The 24,361-nt window shown below is 31.0% G+C and overlaps 1 protein-coding gene and 1 long non-coding RNA gene across 2 annotated transcripts; both read right to left on the reverse strand.

Moving 5' to 3' along the window:
- Window positions 1-1,456: 1,456 nt before the first annotated feature.
- Window positions 1,457-2,410, reverse strand: LOC119688252 (dentin sialophosphoprotein-like). The gene is made up of 2 exons (XM_038102932.1): window positions 2,369-2,410; window positions 1,457-2,308 (listed from the first exon to the last, which is right to left on the reverse strand). Exons 1-2 carry the CDS (start codon window positions 2,408-2,410, stop codon window positions 1,457-1,459), a joined length of 894 nt encoding a protein of 297 aa, XP_037958860.1.
- A 3,805-nt stretch (window positions 2,411-6,215) lies between these two features.
- LOC119689776 lies at window positions 6,216-13,369 on the reverse strand. Its single transcript, XR_005253481.1, has 4 exons — window positions 13,224-13,369; window positions 13,035-13,145; window positions 6,490-6,946; window positions 6,216-6,422 (listed from the first exon to the last, which is right to left on the reverse strand). It is a non-coding gene; the product is annotated as an uncharacterized LOC119689776 (long non-coding RNA).
- Between the last annotated feature and the right edge of the window lie 10,992 nt (window positions 13,370-24,361).

Genomic DNA, 24,361 nt, shown 5'->3' on the forward strand with positions numbered 1-24,361 from the left:
TAATAGGGCATTTACAGTTGTTACATATACGTTATGATTCGATAATAGTTTTTAAAGACCTATATATTAAATTATATATTATATATTAAAGATCTAATCTAAAGAAATAATAACTCATAAAGTGAAAATCAGGATTTTATAGTTCAGTGTTTGGTACAAAGTTCTGCGACCATTAAAGTCAAATAAATAAGACTGCATTTAGTTCTTGTTTTGGAACTAAGAACACTATTATTAAACATTTCAAATCAAATTTGATCGGAAGACCCCTTCCGAAAAGTTTCTTAGCATAAATACTGTAATCTCTATACAATCTTAATAGCTTTTCCATCACACAACAAATCTTTTATGAATAGCATGAATTAAATTTTGTTTGCGAATATCATAATTTATCACATATTAAAAATTAAATAAAATACTTTTTATTGTTTATTACAGGAAACTTCTAAAAATTTCATATATTCAATATTAATTGAATCACTCTCTTAATGTTAAATGATATTATTGGTTGTGCAATATACCTACATCATTTGAACTTAATACACATCAACACTGCTACTCATATCACAACATCAAGAAATTATATACCATACATTGTTTTCAGTTTTAAATAATAATATAATATACTTTAAAAAATACGCGTATTAATAGACGATTAAGACTTTCCAAGGGTTATTACCCCCGGGCTAGTATATGGACTCACAAACAGCAGACTCTTCGTTCCAGCATATGTCGTATCCATATGACTATTTGTATTAAGCAGGATAAACTTATATCACTTCCACTTAAGTCTTCACTAAATAAATTTGGTATACCCGACAATGACCTTCATTGGTGAAATTTTGAACCTGTTCCCTGCAGTCTCTTGTATTTCAATGAAGATATTGGAATATCTCCATAACTCTATATCCAAAGAGCACTATACATCCTGCTCTTTGAATGCAATAAAAATAATCGTAAACGAAATATCAGCACTACTCTATAGAAGCAGTTTAGCAGCAGATCTGGATGAATAAGCGGGGACCGGGGTTACCAACGTGATTATAGGTATTATTGTAGTTATAGGTGGCTGGCAATTTTTTTTCATAAAGACTACAAAAAAAGATTTTTTATCATTAATTATTGTATCTATTATGAAATAATTATGAATTTTTTTTTAGTTTTTAACAATAATAATTATTATTATAAAACTACAATAAATAAAACACAAATCAACTGAACACACAATTTAATTTATTAGTAATAATTATAACTGCTTTTCGGCAATTTTTCACTTTTCAAACTTTTCCATATTGCCTCAAATATGAAAAGAAATGATTTCTTCAAAAAAAGTTGGTTAACAAAATACAGAATAGGATTTTGTTTCTAAATATAAATAAATAAATTCTGTTGTTGACTCTTAATATTAAAAAATATGTTGTATGTGTTATTCTATATATAACAATAAGAAATTTTAATATTAGTTTCCGATTTCACTATCTGATGATTCTGATTGATTGTTATCATTCGAAGTCATAGAGTCCGATGTGCTCAAACCATTAAACAGTCCAGATAAAGCATCTAGCGAACTATCGATGTCACCACTGTTAGAAAGCATAGTTCCTGAAGCAGGTGTGACCCCGAGCAAGCCCATAGTGCTGATGAGACTATCCAAGGCAATCATTTCGTCATTGGTTGAACTGTCTCTATTATTGGTGCCATGAGAAGTTTCAGAGAGAGATGTGGTGATATTATTGATATTGCTAGTAGTATTATCGGTAGTGTTGTGAGGGCTTGAAAAAATAGTAGAACATTGTGAACTACTCGCATCAGTATTTTGTGAAGAATTCTGTGCACTCTCTGACTCAGAGGTAGAAATGTTGACTGCGGTATTAATGTTACCTGCGCTACTTGATGCAGTGTCAATATTTTCTAGTGAATTCTGTGAATTCTCTGATTCATAGCTAGAAATGTGGATTGCAGTATTAGTATTAGCTGCGCTACTTGATGCAGTGTTATCGGTACTATCAGTATTATCGGTGGAGGGTGTACTATACACCGTTGTACTGCTGCTGGTGCCACTGCCTAACAGCTCTCTCGGAACAATTGAGTGACGAAATTGATGATTCTTATTATGTTCTTTTGGTTTTTCGTCAGTGTTTGTGATAAACTTGACGAAAAACTGAGGATCTAACAGTCTCTCATCAAATTCGGTCTCCGCGAACCAATCAATAGGCGAATCGCACATATCGTCATCATCTTCATCGAATTCACCGTCAGAACCAAGACTGTCATTCACAGTACTACCTGCCTCAGGGCGATTACGACGATTCTAAAAAATTGAGTGTTAATGTTTCAACTACAACTACAATTCATATATCTGGTATGATACATTATATTTGTTATATAGTGACAGACAAGGTATTAACAACATTTTTGTAAGTATACCCTACTTACTCTATCACGCCTATTACGATTAGATGCCATTTCTGCTGTCTCGATAAGAACCAATATTTTCTGTAATAATCTCTTATGAAACGAATAAAATCATTTTTACACTTCAATTAGAAAGTTTAGAACACATCATGCTTACTTAGATTTTTCTAATTAAAAAAATCTATTAAACATAAAATAAAATTATATTACCTCAACTATAAAGTAGGTGTTAAATAATACTTTTTTCACTCCAGTTTAACCAATGGTTAGTTAATTGTAGATTTCATTTATTCGATGAATTTTGGTATCCATTAAATATTTTGTTCTGGTTAGTTAATCAGGACTTTGTGTGAAAATCAGAATCACAGAGCAACAAAATTAGATTTTGGTGGTTTCGATTAAGCAATCAATGGATTTTATTATATATAACCAAATGTAATAATAAAAAATAATTAATTAACTTCACCTAATGCTGTATGTTTATTATAACACAGAATATGAAGTTAATATTTAATTTTAAAATTTTGAAATGTTAAAAAACTGTCAAAATTTCTTAAAATCCTAAGTTTACTGATAAAAATCGTTCGGTTGATAAATTCCAGTGTAGTTAATGTAACCAGGGACTCTCCGGTTGAAATTTTTATAAGCGAACATATCTCTATCTAGATAATACAGACAGAAATCTTTGTAGTAATTAATATCCCTGCTGAAATTCACGAAAACTCCGTGGAATAGACTATAGTAATTTTTATTTGAAGACATATATGTAGCACATACAATTATATAGAATACCAAAGGACTTTACTGATGTCAACTCGGAAATATTTTAGAGGGTTGTTTTAATGGAAAATTCATTGTTTTTTGTTAATTAAGTTATTTTTATATGGCATTCCATATGGTGCTCGATTTTAATACCGAAAAATTAAGTATACTCATAGTATTAAAAACTGTTATCTGTTTCATTATAAAGAGTATAGTTAGTGTCGTTAGTTAGTGTCGCATTAATAGTTAGTGTCGTTCTTGATGGTAAGATTGAATGTTTATGAGATCAATTACACAGCCATGTTTTGAGCTGATAAATAATATTCCACCGACAAACACACGCATATTCGTCTGATAGGAGAATTTACGTATTTTCCAGCCTCCTCCTGTCTTCTCGTTGTAGGTACATAAGAATGGATATTTTTGTAAAAGTAGTTGATTAATTGGTAATATTTTTATAAATAGCAAATATAGTTTAAGACAATCAAATCAACTTTAATTCAACAGAATGTTATTTATAAAAATGAATTTAATTTAATACATACTGCAGCGATGAAAAATATATTATGGACGACGACATATTCATAGACAGCGGTACCGATTAGATAGCAAAATTAAATAAAACCTTTATGTATTTTATTTGTGTTTGTTTTCCAGAACACAAAATTGACGGTTTCCATATGTACCTCTCTACTTAGCAATGTTATGCCTTATATTCATACTAAAACAGTTTCTTCCAATGATTCATCTCTATTTACAGTAGGTTTATGAATTTAGCATTATTCTTTCAGTAAGGTCTACAATTCTTTAAAAATATTTGAATTCTAAATACATCAAATTAGAGATGTTTTTCGTTCATTTGAATAAGCGACCACTTTTCTAATCAATCATGTCTGTCGTGTCGTCATAATCAATGACAATCGATATAAATGTAATTAAGATTACGAAACCAGCATTGGAATAAGGAAGAGGGAGCATAAATCCTGATACTTGTTTTTTTTTTGGAAGAACTATGATATATGCAGCGCAAGATAAAATATTATTTCAAAAACATTCTACAGGATTATATAGCATTTTATTATATTATATTGTAGCGGCTATGAAAGTACAGCTCTATCAAATTAATGTAGGTTCTCACAAATACTACTAACCAACTTTCATGAATTACAATTGGAATTGCAATACTACCCATATGAAATACTTTCTGTGAAGATCAGTAAAGTCACTGACCTGCTAAAATAATCTAGAGTTATTAAACCAGTTGGAAGTTTTTAGAACATTTTTAGAGTTATGATTTACGACCTCAGCTGCTCGAAAATTGGACTTGTAGTTAGCGTTTATTTATGATAAGCGTTAAGTTAGCCTTTACTATCATTTAAGATAGTTGACAATCATTTAAGACAATTATCTATTCAATAAAATTATTTGCATATACATTACCATGAGATTAATGTATTTAGTTTTATTTTAAAAATCAATACTATATTTTCTTTTTAATCATATTTAATTATTTAATAAAATATATTTTAAATAAAAGATCGTTTGCAAGTTTAAAAGCATTTCCCCTTTTCCAACAAGTGTAGGGTATTCTGCAGTCGTTGTGGGCCGACAATACTGTGAGTACATTTAATGTTCCAACGCATTTTCAGTGCACTCAACTGTAATGGCATTTATGCGTAATTATTGCTGGTCAAGTAGTTAAAATAATTTTTTCTGTCGTACTTTATTGCTCGCAGCAGATTCGGTTTTAGTTGCTTTTGACAATTACGGCGAACTTTTATTGTCACTATTATTACCTTTGTACTTTTCCTGGCTTTTGTTGCTGTTGTTGTTCATGTTGTTGTTGTTCATGTTGTTGTTGTTGATGTTGTTCTCGCTGTTGCTGCTGCTGAGGTTAGTGTTGTTGTGGATGTTGTTGTTCCTGATGTTGATGTTGCTGTGAATGTTGTTGTTGCTGTGGATGTTGTTGTTGCTGTTGCTGTTGTTGTTGTTGTTGTTTATGAAGCGAACAATATTGCTGACATTAACGTGCAACCTGTTATTCATGGGCAATAATTATGTCTTACAAATTATTTTACAAGGACTGCAATTAAGCGGCAGATTATATTGAGCCAATTTTCACAATAAACATTTTTATTTCATAAAAACGATTTAAGCTGCTTAAGCGAACATTTTAAATATTGAAATTAATTTAATGTTTACTCAGATATAAAATACTTTAAGCGGATTTTACTAGAAATGTTGTTCATTGGTGAATGTATTCATAGAATATTGGCAATAAAGTAACAAAAGTTATGCCATCATTACTTCATCTCTCCTTCCAATTAATTTAACTTATAAAACTATTTTTATATCCTTAAAAATGACTTAAATATATTTTATTTTATTTTAAAAATCCACGGGGAGGTATGCAGATCTGAGGTCAATTATTGCTTAGTCTAATGAAGTGATAAACAATAATCTAGTCAAGGCGCAAAGAGGGGTTTTGAAGAAACCTCTCAGTTAATAGAAAGTATAAGTGCTCAGGTGCACTGACTCAACTAGCCTCAACATAATATATTTTCATTGCATATACAAACAATAATAGATGGAGTCTAAGTGAACAGGAGTTCTTATCGAGTCTTGCGGAAAGTGTTTGGTATAAATTTTATATTAAATATTTCATTCTAAAAAGGAACGTGACAATAGCAAACAACATAATATCAACAATCGTAATCGTATTTGCTGCATAAAACATTACAATAAAATGTGTATTCCATAGCCAACAGAACTTTCTAAAAACGAGTGTTTGGAAGAGGAACATCTTCAGGAGTTCACTTGCGTCCGTTAGACAGAAGGTTCACTGAATTTTATTTGAATTTCAATAAATGCAATAATAAGAATAATGCAATAAATGTTATAATAAGTCACATATAGGCGTGATCGATCCATTTTATAAAAATTTTTTAGATTTTAAACTTAATTGATCTAAAAGAACAACCAAGTCTCTACTCTGTTGCTTTTATAATATAATAAATATCATAATATTTTAATGAGCACTGATAATTTATTCAAGTAATTTAATTTTGAATAAGTTTTAAATATTTTTAATGGCAATTAATTTTACGTGCTCTGCACAAGAAACAAATTGACACAAATTTCTATATGCTCTCGTCCTACGTTAATGCTTCTGGTGACCAATGTCTGTAGTTGGACCTATAAGGATTCAAATTTTGGTTTCATTATAATTTTGGTTCATATTATTTCACCTGTAAATAAAATAGAAACACATGCTATAAATGATTTTATTTTATATGCGTAACAAAAATAGAATACCTTAAATTTCGTAATTTAAAAAGGCATGCATAACCTTGCTTTGGAGTTTCTTATTATCTCAAACGTTCCGATTATATTAAGGCACATTTCCTGTTCTATGTACTATCGACGATAGGGATCGTATGTTTATTCCCTACGTGTGCTTGCACTTTTCCTCTCTCTCCCTTTGTTGCTTTTGGTTCTGTCGAAGAATATGTAAGAAAAGTAAAAGTCTCTGTCTCCAGTCGATACTGCTGGGCTTACGGAGATGATCCAAAACTTTACCAGTGACTTCATTAACCGAATATTGCATAGATTCGATACTACTGGAGGGCTTTGAAAAGCCCACCCTAAATTGCTTATTTACAGCTCTACTGTCACCTACAATATGACGTGAATGCACAACTTGCTCTTTCAAATTGACTTTACGTTTTTTGGCTGGGTTTTCTATAGCACTCATTTTGATGTTTGTAATGTACTAGAAAAAAAAAACCATATAATCGTTTATAATTAGTCAAAACTATTTCAATTATTTTAACTCAATTCAAATTTTCTTTTATTTTACAGTAATTTTCTAAGGTTTCAATTATAACAAAAACCATATTCATTGCGTTAATGAATTACTAAATTCACTAAGTGAGAAAACCATTGTAGCATATATTTCGGGCGGTATAGATCTCGTATTAGCATACATACATTGAAAAATCAAGAGTATATAAACTCAGAAACTAATACAACCAAACAATGCTTTAAAATAAATAATAAGAACATAATATTTCGTAAATGAAACAAACTAAAATATGGCTTCTAATTAAACAGAGTGCTTTATTAAAAATTAATAATTACCTGGAAGCGTTGTAATTAGTTTCACTCATATGCAAATAGTATTTTCGTGATATTTCAACAGCAGATGTAAAATAAACACAATAACTTAATTTCCTAATTACAGCTTATCAATTATTTGAACTGTCAAAATAAACCCACACATTTCCAATGATGCAAAGTTTTTTCAAACTAAACATTACTCATACGCAATGTTGTTCCAACCAAACTATATCCATTTCCCTACACTCCACCACAATGACTTCAGTTAAGAAATATGGAACTTTTCCTATGAACGAGGCTGAGAAAAAGAAAGAGAATTCTATTGGAAAAGGCTACCAAGAGTATCACAAACTAAAATGGTTTTAGGGACTTCCAACCTAAAATGCTTCAAATATTGCATACAACAATCAAAAAAATAACCTAAGAATCATTACGGAATTATTGACCGGTCACTGTAGATTGAATAATCATGTAATTAAATTAGAAATTCAATCCAACTCAGACTACAGATATTGTAGAGAAGAGACAGAAACTTGATTAAGGAATGCTCGGCGCTATTAGTTCATGATGTTTCAAGGTATTTCATGGATCATATGGATTCAAGACTAAGAAAGATAGTCTTTATACTGTCCTAATAAAAATAGTATTTCCTGTATTGTATATTTAAGAGACAAAACACAAAATTTTGGTTAGCTGTATTAAGTGAGAGGATGAGAGGGAGTGAACATACAAGGTGAAGTATCTAATGGCATTTAGCACGATAATAGGTCGCTTAGGTGATCGGTGAAAATCTCATTTCTGCATTAGAAAGGACCGTTCATATATTAAAGCGTCTCATGCCGACGTTTATTTTTTTTCTCTAAGAAATTTGATGCCAAAATCATGGTGTATTTATTCCTAATTGTCTCCGTTGGGTTATTAATGTATTGAATTTATTCATAATGCACTGCATCTCAAGACTGTAAATTAAAATTGAAATTATAATTGCTCACAATATTAAAAGTGTACTGTTATGTGATAGCTTGATATTGGAATACAGAAATCTGTATTCACTTAGCTATTATATAATCTATTATGTAAAGCTTTACATACTTGAAGTAAAGTATCTTAACTACACCAAGATTGTTATTCTCTTAGCTGTTATGTGATTTATCCACTTAAGTCTTTGAATAGTTAAAATATAGTCGAAGTGTCTTAACTATGCTATTACCTGATCTATCCACGCAAGTATTTAAATACTTGAAGTAAAGTCAAAGTATCTTAAGTAAACCAAGTTAGTTTTTCTCTTAGCTATTCGGTTATTTATCCATTTGAGTCTTTGATTATTTGAAATATAGTCAAAGTATCTGAACTATACCAAGATAGTTATTCTCTTAGCTGTTAAGTGATTTATCCACTTGCATCTTTGAACGGTTGAAGTATAGTCTCTTTACTATACCACTATATATATATATATATATATTACTATATATTTTTCTCTTAGCTGTAGAGTGATCTACCCAAGTAATTTTTCAGATAATTAAAGTATATTCACATTCTCTTGGCTAAGCCAGAATAGTTTTCCTTCGTTATGTGACTTAAGTACGTGAGTCTTTGAATAGTTGAAATATAGTCGAAGTGTCTTAACTATGCCAAGTTAGACTTCAGCTTAGCTACTACCTGATCTATCCATGTAAGTCTTTAAATAGTTGAATTATAGTCAAAGTATCGAGCTAGTTTGGATAGTTTCAGTATAGGCAAAATATGTTTAGTATAATTTTTGTCTAAGTTGTTAAGTGATTTATCTACATAAATCTTTGGATAGTCCAATGTATTGTTAAGATATCTTGTCTATACTCAGATTGTCTGAATAAAATCACTTAAATTTGTTAATTGATAGATACGAATAGCATAGACATTTTTATTCTTTCCGCTAAACCAGCAAAGGATGTGGGTGAGTAGAATTGAAAGCTTTTGTAAAGTTTTTTGAAATAATGCTTAAAGTAAAACTACATAAAATAAATAAAAAATAAATAAAAAATAAATAAAAATTATATGACGTTAATAATAATGAATAAATTAATTAGATATTTTTTTAAATTAATATTTTGTAGAGAAATCTTAAAGTCAAACGCATCAATTGCATCAAAATTAAGTTTGGCACTCGAAAAAGTCCTTCCTAATTAGTTTTAATCCAATAATTAGGCATTCACACAATTCAGATGAGAGCATTTATGAATTAAGTAGAATATATTACCCCAAAAATCTAACAAATTAGTATATAGAATGCAATGTGTTGATACAAAAACCACTAAAAGCCTACCCACACACGAGCATACTATTTATTTATGGGCACATACACTTAACTACACATAAGTGAACCTATTAAAACAAATAATAAACCTTATTTATGCCGAAGTAACGTTGGCACAGATAACTGTTTTATACAGCATATAATGCTAATTGAATTCACGTAGCCACTCATTATCAGTTGGAATGCTCCACAGCCGTTTAATGTATACGAGTACAAGTGCAAGTACAACTGAAGCGCCCGCCACATGTACGTACGGTGCTTGATGAAGGTGCTCCAGTATACGTATGTGCCTATACGAGTATATAGTGTGATCCACTAGAGTTTGCGAAATGATATGGCATAGAGCAGGCATAGAACACACGAGTAGAAGTAACAAATTAAATAGTGATTTCATGTATTTTTGGTATTGGCTGGTATAAAATTATCTGCAAGGCGTGTATTTTTTTCGCTGAATTCTGGTACTTTTCCCCGCCTGTGTCGCTCGGTAAATATCAACATAAATTTTACACTTCTTTTGACGCCAATTGCTCTTAACCTATTAAAATGCAATAAATCATGCCAAAATAGAATTCCTTTCTATGCTAAAATTATACGTTAACATGTACTTTGTCCCTAACAGACAGAGCACATAAATTATATATTCTAGTAGCGATTCATATACACTCGGCATATACACACTCCGCATATAAGGCAAGAAGAAACAACATTTTGGCACAGTTTCAACTAATAATTTCGTAAAATTCAGTTACCTACTATAACATTTCCTTTCTTTATAGTCGTATCTGCTCCATGGCATATACAGTTGCATATACGTCGTACAAGTGTTTTGCTTTCTTAATTTTTATAGAAGAGGTACACGACGTTCTTTGGTTACTTTTACTTTACGGCAGGCAATGCAAGAAAGGCAAATATGTTTCCATGCAGTCAGTATCCAGAAGAAGAAAAGTAACAAAAATTGTAAAGTTGCAATTTTTCTACTTGGCAAAAACCAAACCAAACCAAACCAAACCGATCCGATCCTATCCGAACCAAACCAGACTAAAATTTTGTACTTTTGCTTTGTGGTGGTGCTGCAAGCAAAAGTACAAGTGTATTTTGACCTCAAAAATGGCATAAAGAAAAAGGAACCATAAAAAAACTTAAAACGTAAGAAAATATTAGAACTTGCACGGTAAATAATATAGAAAATATAAAATCTCAGAAATACTGCAAAATTTACAGTTAAACATATAAAAAGGCACCACTTAACTTTACCCAAAAACACTTCAAGTTACGAGTAGCTGAGGTATGCCATTACGACTGATACACACCACCCATTGGCATCCACACTGGTGATGTGTATCCTCACACCCTCGCACCGTCACACCCTCACACCCTCATATTCTCAAATCAGCCCAACATTCATGTCTCATAGTTGGAGTTTTGGTACTATTTTGTGGCTAAACGCCTTGCCAATGTCATAAGTCTGCTAAGACCAGCACAAGGATTTCAGAATTTCACACATACAAGGAGTGTAAGTAAGGTAGGTAAGCAAAGTAATTTTCACAAATAAATTCACATTTACACACTTGCAGGAGTCAAAGAAAACAACATGGATTTCCTCCTTTTTGAAATTTCGGTTAGCATGAGTTCCTTTGCCTGTTCTGTTCTAGCAATTTATTACTAATGCATTTGAAGTTATGAAATTATCAAATAATAAAGGAAGTGACAGAGCTTGTGCGTCAAATGCATTAAATTGCGGTCTTTGCATTGCTTAATGCATTTTACGTAAAATGCATGCCATTAGTTTAAAGTAAGAGTAACAGCCTTTCAAATTCAATTAGTTAACAAAATATGTCCTTTGAGTGACTTGACTAGAAAATATACACTCTAAGTACACACTCTGAGAACACACTCTAAGTACACACTCTGAGTATACACTCTGCGGGGTTTTTGTCTTCATTAATAAATTATGTGTGCTTACTTATACATTAATTTCTTAGAATATTTTTATTTATACTCCAATAGCCGTACCCCATCAGGAACATAAGCTACTTAAAAAGAATCTCCAGTTATTTCAATTTGTAGCTAAATAACTAAGTTCGTTAAAGAATTTGCCGATTCCATTCAATATGGTCATTCACCCAGTGCTTGGTGGTCTTCCTCGCTTTCTGTCTCCTGAAGGCGAGGAACTCCTGGCCAGTTGTAGCCAGGAGTTGCCTCCTTATTTGGGTGTTAATGTCTTTTTGTCTTGTTAGTTGAAACAGATCTTAAATATATCACGCAGGCATCTATTAGTAAATATATGCAGCATTTGTTTGATTTCAGCACTGACTTTCAGCACATGTTTCGGACCCGGAGCGATAGAGTAGTACAGACTTAACACATGCCTTATATACGTTAATTTTTGTCGTAGTAGGCTTTATTTAGTCTGTCGCCCATAGAAGTAATTATGCTACCGAAATAGCAGAAGTCGTTGATGTTCTCTATACCGTCATTGTTAACCTTAAAAGATGGTGTGTGGGATGATTTAATCGTGTATGCTTTAGTTTTTGAAACCTTGATGCGTAGTTCCAATGCCACGGCTATAATGCAACTTTTGATTGCCTATGTTCTCTGTGTGAAAAAACTAGAACAATGTCTTCGGCATAGTCAAGATCTTCTAGATGTTGTCTGAGTCTCCACGTAATTCCTCGCCTTCTATAAGCAACTGATTTTAATATGCAATCTTATGTCACCGCAAACAGAAGAGAAGATAAATGGCATTCTTGTTTGACACCAGTTTGTGTGTGTGGTAAAAGGATAGCTAACATTGCCGTAGTGTACGAGTCTCGTAAAGGTTCCCTCGTATTGATAACGTAAATAATTAATAATGTAAATAATTTTATCCGGTACACCCATGCTTTGTAGAGCAAGTCATATTATGTCAATGGAATCAAAAGCTTTCAAGAAGTCGATAAATACCAGAAAGAGTGCTGAGTTATAATCGTTGTATTAATCTATGATTAATCGCAAACTGTTTTTGTGGTCAACGCCTGACCTCTTGAATCAAAAGGCAGCTTGCTGTGTTCTGTAATTGACAATCAACTGGTTCGTAGATGCGCCTTAAAAGAACCATATAAGCGCAATGCCAAAATCTTTTTTATCTCCCTTTTTTGAAATCAAGGCACCTCAATCTTCTATAGTGCAATATAGACGACAGCAACATCATCCTCTTTATTCTATCGTCTATAATGCTATATAGACGATAGAATTAAGGGAATGACGTAGATATAGTTTTGGTAATATTAATTTATATGAGATCGTGATTCTAATGATGGCTCTCAAGGAGAGCCGAAATATAGAATATAATAAAAAATATTAAACGTTAAATTATTTAACAAAAAGTGACCAATAACCGGATTGCAAAAAAATATAAAAACTATTATATAAATATATATAAAATATGTAGAGTATTTTATATAATTACCGGCTTTAAATGAGTCCTGGCAATTATGCGCTAAATTACTATTCTCCAGAACGTTCCAGTATAAAGTAATAAAAGCAAGTCAGTTTTTGATGCAAATTTGAAGTATGTTAGCTTCAATTCATTGTGAAAAAAATAAAAATTTTAATTAGCAAAGCACTTGATTTTTATCTAATAAAAAATCAATATTACCTTATCAAATACAGTAAGAGTAATCGTAAGGTTCTTGCCAAATTTCAAATTATATTCAATATAATTCTCCAAGTTCTTACAGTGCTCAAAAAAATATAATTTTGATTTCGTTGTGCCGAAAAACTTTAACCACTTTTTAAATTACAAAATTCTAATAAACAAATTATTGACTAAATTTTTAAACATGAAACTTGGATTACTTGATTTAAGTATTTAGGTGAAAACCTGATAATTTCAAGTCCCATGAACCATTTACTACATCATGCTTCCACTGTACCTAAAATTACGAGTACTTATATTAATGACATTAAAAATCAGTCGTTTCGGGATCTAACAAGTATATGCGTGATCGGGTTCATATATATGCGTCTGATGATGTTGCCATAGATCTGATGAAATTTTTGATGGCTCGTTTTGCTTTTTTATAAATTTCTTTCTAAATTCGCTAACATTTTTCTTCAGCACCAGAGTCGTCATCTATACCGAACTAATCAAAGAAACGTTCTGAAATTAAAATCATCTTATGAGTAGTCTGTATATTTTGCTTGTATTTTATAAATGTGATCTCTTGTGTCAGTTTTTGCAGTTCGTGTGAAGTACTAATGGAGCACTGTGCTGTGTTGTGTGTTCTAATAAGTGGATTACGCAGGAGTTGCCAAGTTGAACAAGAGCTAGAATCTATCAACCACTTCTTCTGTCTCTGTTCAGGACTGCAGACAAGGCGGCTTTAATGTCCGCGATTCTCAGCTTTTTCACTGACTTGGAAGAGATAAGAAAAGTAAACTTATCGGTTCTCTTTAACTTCATCTGGAAAACCAAAAGCAACTCGTCTCTCCCGGCAAAATTTTTTAAGGGCATCACAATGGGTAATATATGCCTCAGAGTGGAAGTGTTAACAACTGTCAGCACGCGCCTTCTGAACCTAACCTAACTTAACCTATAATGTGATAGTAATGACGATAAGCTACTGATAAACACTATATGGAATGTACATTTATATTGTACACACTTCATGCAAATTTACATACACACTTCATGCACATAAACATAGACAATACGCATTTTACTTTTATTCACGAAAACTGACTGACTTGCTTGACACTTTAGTCCCATTAATCGCCATTACTGACTCCTACCAGAATGAAATGCTTGAGGGTCATGTTCTGCAGTGTGTCTCATATATATATATATACATATATATATATATATATTCATATATATTCACCGACTCGAGCAATGATTATCAGTACGGCGTACCCATATAACGCTTGCTCTAAGACCAAGCAACTATATCAATATTAAAAAGTCTCTGACACATTAAATATTAATGAAAGAAATATATACATATCATGGAATCTTAAATAGTCTTCTTATAACCAGGTTTTGTGCTATCTGCAATTGCTTTATGACAGTATTTTAGGGTTTGCTGTATGGAACACATCCGTATAGTAGTGCTGGCCTAATTATTTGAGTATATAATAACTTTCTATTTTTGAGGTTGAAGTGATTATTATTAAACACTGGCTTTAGAAAATGTAGAATTTTAGAGCAGCTATTCCGTTTGCCTTTCATATATTTATACCAATTGAGCCGTTTGTCAAAAGCGACACCCATGTATTTTATGCTTTCCTCCCACTGTATCTCTGTATCATCGACGCTCACTCTTGCAGGTATAATTGTTTGGAGATGTTGCACTGCAACCGTCGGGTCTATTGTGCCCACTTTTTGAGTTAAGAGTAGATAGAGTATCGCACCGTAGTAAGTGCCACGCTTAAAACTTTGGAGCTGTCAAATTTAATTGCTTTTTTTTTCTAATTTCGTTGAAATGAAGTTCTTTTTCCTTTAATTCTACACAATTAGGTTCTAAAAATATAATATTTGTTTACTTTCTTTACGAAAAACATTGTAATCCTTCTGTTTTGCCCACATTTTTCTACTATATATATTCATATTGTTTTAATGTTTTAAGAAAAAAAAATCTTTCCGTGTGGAAAAAAAAAAATTTACAAAAATTTACTTCGTAAATATGTTTGGCCTTTTTATATACGGGAATTCCACAAATATTTTTAGTCGATTTAAAATATAGAATAAAAAAAAATGGTAAGAAAAATAGTACCAAATATACAAAAAAATACAGAGAAAAAAAATAAAATGTCAGAATTTCATTTTAAAAATATTTGCAACCACATTTTTGATGTACTTTTTTCCTTGTTTACTCACCATTCTTGGCCCAATGATGCACTGCGAAAAAATGGTAACAACAATGAAAGCTGTTGCCTTCTACCAACATTTATCCCTTCTCCTTTCTTTTTGTGTTTTTGTAACTTTTTACCGTTCTTTCCTTTTTTCTTTTTTGTTTTTTTTTTATTTATTTTTTCCCTCATATTCTTTTCCACTTTACGCTATTTTTGGTAACTTCAAGTAGCAATAACGACGTCAACAGCCAAAACAATAAGAACAATAAACGGAAACGGAAATAGAACGTGCACATGTGAGTGCCTAAATGAATGAATGAATGAATGAATGAATGAGTGAATGAATGAATGAGTGAATGTGCGAATGAATAAAAATCGCGCAATGTGGTTGAAAGCGCATATGAAATATTTGCCGCACTCGAATTGAATCAGTTTCAACAACAGGCGCAAAATGCTTTATCCTCTCAAAAGGCAACAACAATAAATGCAATAAGAAGAAGAAAAATAAAAAAAAAACAAATCCAACCAAACCAAACCGAACCAAACCAAACGAAACCAAATAATGTGGAGAAAACAAAGACGATTTATGAGTTTTAGGCCGCCAAGTGTGCACTGCGTTAAATGTGCAAGAAAAGCTTTCAAAGACCCAAAAATGGTTCGGGAAATAAATTCTCATAAAAAACAGAGTAACCAAATAGAACAGAATCTATTTGCGCTGCATTGCTATATGATATTTTAGGGTCATAGTCGAGTCGGTTTGTCGTATTAGTTTGCTTTTGTAACAAGTGGAAGGCACAATGCGCTTTATAGTCTGTTTTATTATCCTTTGAATTTATTGAATTGATTTTAAGTGCTTTATTTTAGGCTATTTAAAACTGAAGTTTTAGAAAAAAAATGAATATTCACTACCTACTACTATACAAGGAACCATAAAGTTTGTTATTTTTGTTATTGCACCTATTTCATATCATTCCCTCATTTTAAGGATAATATATTTGCTTTATTTCTCATATGAGTGTTGAAATTTCAAAGGATATTAACGTTGATTATTTTTTTCCTTTGTCGAATGTGATGCGTCTGAAGAAGAGAAACTAGAAGGGTTCGTATAGTAATGAATAAGCAACAACAAAAATTTTTTTTGTCAAATGTGATGCGTCTTATGATGAAAAGAAACTAGAAGGGTTTAAACAGCAATGAATAAGCAACAGCAAAAATTTTTTTTTCTCAAATGTGATGCGTCTTATGACGAAAAGAAACTAGAAGGGTTCAAATAGCAATGAAGAAGCAACAATAAACATTTTTTTTGTCGAATGTGATGCGTCTTATGACAAAAAGAAACTAGAAGGGTTCGAACAGCAATGAAAAACAAACAATAAAACTTTTTTTGTCGAATGCGATGCGTCTTATGACAAAAAGAAACTAAAAGGGTTCGAACAGTAATGAAGAAGCAACAACAAAAACTTTTTTGTGACGGATCTTATGACAAAAAAAAACTAAAAGGGTTCGTATAGTAATGAATAAACAACAACAAATTTTTTTTTTCTCGAATGTAATGCGTCTTATGAAGGAAAGAAATTAGAAGGGTTCGTATAGTAATGAATAAGCAACAACAAAAATTTTTTTTGTCAAATGTGATGCGTCTTATGACAAAAAGACACTAAAAGGGTTCGAACAGTAACGAAGTAGCAACAGCAAAAAATTTTTTTTTCGAACGTGACGGGTCTTATAACGAAAAGAATCTAAAAGAGTTCGAACAGTAATAAAGAAGCAACAACAAAGAGAATTTATGAACATAGTTTTCATATAATCTTTTTCTAAACATGTTTTCTATATCACTTTAGGAACCAAAGACTTGTCGTCACCCCTTAGAAGCAGTTTATGAGTTGAAACCAATCAATGCTATTATTGCAATAATGAAGGAAATTGCAAGTGGAATTCACTGGCGTAAGTTTTAGCATTTTTAACAATTTAACACAATTTACTTAAAACATCTCATTATAGTACCATTGGATAGAGTTGATGACGTCATTCTAAAATTAAGTTTCTAAAGTTACATTAATTTACTACAATACCGGTAATAACCGGAAAAACATATCGCATTACAGTACTTCAGTTGGAAAGTATCAAGTAAGGAACGAAATATTGTGTTTCTAAAAGGCAATAAACGTAACGAATAAAATAAAAAATATGTTTTAAAAATTATTTGTTAATTATCTTTAACAATTTAATTAAAAATAATAATAAAACATAGAATTCTCTATGGGTTTCTCATAACAACATTGCATTACCTTCCTTTTCTCTGTATAGTGATTCTCTCATATTGCAGTATCAGGCATAGGCTTACCACCAAATCTATCAGACTAACCTATAATCTATGAGTACATCACTCCGAGTGCTATTAGCAAAAGGACTTCAAGCAGTGTCTACAATTACATTCGCACATATTATTTATGTGGCGTTGGCAGAACGTGAATCAAAACCATTCACTGCAAAAATGAAAAAATATAGTAAAGCTTCTTATCACCGGAGAAGAAAATACATATAATGTCATTAAAATACAGAAAAATAGAAACAAAAAAAATAAATAAATAAATAAGAAGAAAAAGTTGCCAGTAACAATCAGATAAATAAGACATTTACATAAATAATTTTGAAAAATATTCGCTGAAGCTTGTATATTCACTCATTTAATATTTTCAGAATTGTTGCGAGAAAAAAGTTAATTTTTTTCTTAATTTCATTAAAGTTTTTTTCATTTTTTTATATTTATTGTTATTTAAATGAAAAACTCTTACTAACAGGAGAAAAAAAAATTTCTTCAATCAACAATGTATTAATTACTTTGCTAAGAGTCTTATTGTTGATATTGATACATTGTCTTCAGTTTTATTGCCTCCATCCTTCTTGTTACTGATATCATTGTTATTGTTGTAATTGCTATAGCTCCGAGTGATAATAAATCATTTAATCATATAATCGGATTAAAAAGCTCGAAAGTATCAATTCTATTATTGGCTGTTGTAAATGAAGTGAACAAAATTTAATACGAAAAAATATTAGCGTGTTTTTAGGCATAATTGAAACAGTTTGAAGAGCACTGTAAAACTGCCAAAAAAAAAAAAAATTGTAAATAAAATCTATCAACCTGTTGGGCATTGGAAAATACACATAATTAATCAACACTTAATTAACATTTAAAATATAATTAATTATATTAATTAATTATAATTAAAATATAATTAAATTTATTGCTTCATATGCCTAAACCATACAAAGGAACTTTGGAGAAATACTGCAATATGAATTTGCGTTTTGAGTGCAATAAAAAATAAATGAAGATAAATGAAGATAATAAAGATAAGGTAGGCACATAAGCGGTTTTCTCGAAATCCGAACTGATATCTACGTTTTGTTCACTGCTTCTGAAATGCGTGGATAGAATAATATGGCTTAGTATCATACTTGGAATAGGTAGCAAGGTTATGCCCCGATAGTTGTTACAGTCTTTGGTGTCTCCCTTTTTGGAGATTTTTGCTAGAGTACCTTCATTCCACAAACTGGGTAAGAAATCCTCAATTACAGATTTTCTTGAATGACTGGAAGCTATATTGTGGCCATCTGTTCTATATCGCACTGCAGTAATTCAGCACAGATGTTATCATTTTTAGCTGAGTTGCCACTTTATAGACTTTTTACAGCATTGATTACATCGATTTTTTGTTGATGTTGAGCAATTTATTCAAGATAGAGTAATATTACATTCAGCTGGTATTTAGTGATATGTACAAGGCTGTAGTCCTAGTGGATTGTTCAACGTTTCGGTAAAATGCTCAACCCAACGGACCAATTGTTATTTTGCTGTGGTCAGTAACTTTCCAGAAAGGATAATTAGGATTAAAAAAAAATTTGTTTTAAAATTGTTTCAAAATTCATTGCATTTTTTTTTCTTTAGAATAACAAACAGTCTGAAATCTTTTCATTTAGTTTGTTTAATGAATATTTTTCAAGTTGTTATATATTATTTATATTACAATAAGGGTTGCTGGATTCAAAGTCCAGCAAATTGTTAAAAGTCAACGGTGTAATTTTAAACACCATTTGTTGATTCTCACAATAAAAGAAACAAATAATGTTACATTTTTACTAATTGTAATTGTTTTTAATATTATATTAACAAAATCGTATTATGTATTTAACTTTTTTACAATATATAGTTCAAAAAGTGTTAAAAGTGAAAAAAATGCTATAACTTAGCACATTCGTGTCTTCCTTGAGACCTATTGGTTCTATAGACACTAGCACTAGAAAAGTGACTTATTATTCTGATTCAAAAAATAATAGAAATATTTTTAAGATTTTTAATGTGTGTTTTTTCAGGTCAAACCATTGTGGGACTTGAACTCAGTCTCTGTATCTCTCTTGTCAATAGAGCATTCACACGTCATTTTTATTCAGTCTTTCTATGGATTCATCATGCTCCACTAAAGGAAACGGACACTAAGAAGAGATTTCTATGGGTTATCAGTGGTTGATTGAATTTTTAGCTGACCATACAGCTGTTTCGAGTATTGCCAAATATTCATTAACAGTGATTTCTTTTTTATAGTAAGCGGAAAACATTAAAAACTACCATGTGAGACATTAACCCAATAAAACCATCTTTCAGGAATACCTAAAAAATAGATTTCAAGCTAGTGAGCATGTAGATGCGAGACTGGGTATGCCATTCCAGAAATTAAGGGAAGGACTGACAAATGGCAAGGCTTAAGATTTATATGGTAAATATATCTGAACCATGCCCATCATCAGTGGTCTTTCAACAAGACCATTCTCTAATTCTCATAAGTCATAATTAAAGTTAAAATCAAATTGAATAAATTTTATATTTATTTTTTAAATATTTATACATAAATACTCAACTGCACACTCTCAAACCATTTATATTTAAATAAAAAAGGACAAAAAATAAATCTCAACGGTACGAAGTTTCAGCTAAAAGTTCAACAAAGAATGTGTCTACTTGAAGTAAAGCAGACTGACCAAACCATGGCAAACTTCGTTAGACTCATACCAACAGGTATTATGGACAACGGATCAATGAAATCGGCATTTTGACATTGTTTTAACATCTTATCTATGTTGACTATAATTTTATTTAAATTTGAAGTAGTGCTTTGCCGCCTCAAAGTATGCACATTTATTTATTGTTACAATATTTATTACATTTCGTTATCAATTTGGTTCATTCCTGTCTGCTTACTTTTCTGCTCTCTTATTGCGATGCTTTGTCAATTTTAGTAACTTAAGTGAATTGTTTCAGAATAGCGCGTTGTTTACATTTCATTTAGGGCCGACCAGCATGTAACTTACTTAGCCACTCCAGGCTGACTGAAGGAAAATTTATGTTGTGTGGTGCAGAGAAATGTTTGCTTTTACAATATATATATACTTATATATATATATATATATATACGAATATATACGAATTGAGGCCATAGTGTTATTTGCTGCAATATACTACTGGGTGTTTGTGTGGGTGGTGTTATTTGCGCCTAAAAGCTTGCTTCCTTTTCATTGCACTTTAATGTTATTGTCTCCATTGTATTTTATTACGCGGTTGATTTATTATTTTCGTGTATAGTTTTAGGCGCAATTGTGATTACGCTGACATTATTGCTGACATTCATCAAGTTGAAAACAATTGCTGGCTGGAAAATGGCATACTTAAGGGAGTCATAAAATTAAATTAAACCTGAAACGATTCCATTAGTAAGCATAAGGTAAATTTGCTACTTTTACTTGTTTTTTTTTCCTTTCATTTACATATATATCTTTTTCTTCTTCGCATTTAAAGCAGCTAGTAGATAACATATTGTACATATTTAAATTTAAGGGGGATATTGAAAAAAAAAACTTTATTTGCTGTGATAAATATAAGTACTTAAAACTAAGTTCATTTTATTTAGAAATAAACTTAAAGATAACTTAAAACTTTGTTATTTTAATACTTAATACTTAGTAATACTTTAAATTACTATTAAGTTACTATTAAATTACTATTAAGTTACTACTACTATTGAAATGAGTACAAAGGGTAATCAGGGTAATGTTACAATAAGTGTATAATTAAACTTATACTAATGTTGAATTAAATAAAATTAGTTGATTGATGTATGTCTTATAATTCTTGTAAATAGGTTTATATTTTATAAGCGCAACTCCATTTGACCTCATTACGTCCGATTTTATGATTTCTTTTTAAAAAAAAAAATATTCACATATCGGGAAATTTTTTTTAATAAATTGAAATCGTGCAACCGCATTTTGAGATCAAGTGGAATAATTTTCATAGAATATTTGGTCTTTACTAAAAAAGAAAAACAATAACATCAGACTATTATAGCACATTATTGGATCGATTGATTGAAGAAATCAAGAAGAAATTATCTTTTCTTCACTTTTTTCGAAGAAAAAAATTCAGTTTTTGTAGGATAACGCATCCAGTCACATGTCTATGAAAACTATGGTAATGGAATTACGGTGCATATCGCTTTCTCACCCACGAAATTCTACAGCTTTGGCTAACAGCGACTATCACCTGCCTCCAAACTCGAAAAGATGACTCCAGGAAAAGAGAATTGCATTAAATGAAGAAGTGGAATGGGAAACTGAAGTATATTTTGGAGTGCTCGATAAATCGTATTATTTAAAAGGTATCCAAATGTTGAATGATTGTTGAAATCGATGTGTCGAGCTAGAAGGGAACTTAATTGAAGCATAAAATATGACTTTTCAAAAAAAAATGCTTTCTTTTACTTAAGCCGGGTAATTATCAATCAACCTAGTATATGCGCTAAATATATAATATGGCTGGTAAAAATTTTTTTTTGGGTTATTGTACTCTTATATTCAATGCAGATATATTGAACAAAGGTTAATTGTAGCAACAAAATTTTTATTTCAAAACTCCAAGTTCGAACCTAGAAGTCAAGTACGGCTTTGGTGTATCAATTGGCTAATGAATACTGGCTCTGAGCTTCAAATTTGGCAGGGCACGAGTTCAATTCTTGGTACTTGCAGTGTCAAGTACCAAGAATCAAGAAATAATTTCAAAAATACAACTGACGATGGGTATTTGACAATACTCGAAACAGATTTATGGGCAACCAAAAATTCAATTAATAATTAATTAATAATATTAAGAAAATTTAATAAAAAATTTGATTGTTTTTTTTAATTTCGAAAAGTATTGAACTACAACAACAAAAATCCTTTTTTTGTGTTAATTCAATAAATTGAATTTTTTATATGGTCAGTCTATTTCGAATTTTGCCAAATACCCACCATCAGTGAGCTTTTAGATATATTTCTTATTAAATATTGATTATTTTACTTAATAAAAACTATTCTATTTTATAGAGAGGTTTTGAATATTACTGAATTATGACAACAAATTTTTTTATTAATTTTGAGTTAATAAAATTTTAAGATGACTATAAGCTGTTTCGAATTTTGCCAAAGAGCCATCATTAGTGGTCTTGATATTATTTCTTATATTTACTTATACGTGAATTATTTTTTGAGACCGATTAATTTTTTTTTTTTTTTGAATTATTAATTTTTATGCGTTAGATATATACACGGCTCACGGCTCTCCGAAGACTCTTTAAAGTGTCACGAAACATCCGCACGAATGACATGCTAAGAGACCTTAGAAGCTGTATGCGAAAACCGAAGGCTGGCCTACTTAGCACTATCTAATCTCAGAGTAATCACTAACCGTACAGAGCGGTACGCAGATCTTAGGTTAGTCATTGAATAATCACGAAGTTTGTGAGAAACACACAAATTAGTTAATAAAAATGGGTGTGACTCTGCAGAAGCCCCCCAGCTATCAAAGAGTAAAAGTGCCCAGATGCACTAATAATATGATGTTTTTTTTTTGGAAAATAAATTCCAATGTATTTAATAATTTTTTTCAATTATTAGTATTTAATTAAACAATTCTTTTTAATTGACTGTTTTAATTATTCTTTCTCCATTTGATTTTTGATTTCTGTAGAATATCTCAAACAATAAATCAATTTTCACTTAATATAGCAACTCCGACGTGCATTTAATTTTTTAATTTCCCCAAAGCAATCAAAAAATGATTTGAAAATATTTTTATATTGCATTTGCTTTATATTTTAGCTCTGCAATATCCTGAAGTACAAATTTATTTACTGGCTTCATTGATTTCTTCCTCACAGGACCTGCCTGCAACTTAAATATGCACATTTGCACCTAACGTTCAAATGTTATTTCGCTCATTAAACTCATTAACGAATTCCACTACCCGCTACCCACTGCCCACTTCAACTGCATCAACACGCTAGACTCAAGTCTGATTACGTTTCCGCTTCCGCTTATCAAGTTGTGTCATTTCCCCTAAGGCGACACTTCACGACTTGTAAGCCAATAATAATCAGGACACTAATTGAAGTTTATTGCTGACATAGACGGCTTTATGCCAATGGAAAGTGTTTGTGAAAAACTCTATTATTATTTGAATTAGAAAAAAAAGTGGAGTTTTGAAGTCAAATTTCGGGAATGGAAAATATGAGACTTTAGCAAACTGTTGGCGTTTACAAGAAAATTAATATGGCTAAGGACCCATTAGACCCATTGGACTCATTGAACTTAATGATTCTCTGATTCTCTGGTTCTCTAATTGTCCGATTGTGCGATTGTGTGATTGTCTGCCTAATGCGCAAATAAAAATGCCACCATTAGTTGGTGTGCGCCTGTATTTACAGTTGGCGTAATTTCTTCGCCGACGAAGTTCTCGGTTCCAATAGGTAATTCAGCTAGAATAGAAGAAAATTAAAGGAAAAAATATCGGCACTCACGACAGGATGAAAATAGCACGAAATAAATTGGCAGAAAATTGTAAATGTTTAC

Source organism: Teleopsis dalmanni, chromosome X (genome assembly GCF_002237135.1).
Source record: "Teleopsis dalmanni isolate 2A chromosome X, ASM223713v2, whole genome shotgun sequence".
Taxonomy (NCBI): Eukaryota; Metazoa; Arthropoda; class Insecta; order Diptera; family Diopsidae; genus Teleopsis; species Teleopsis dalmanni.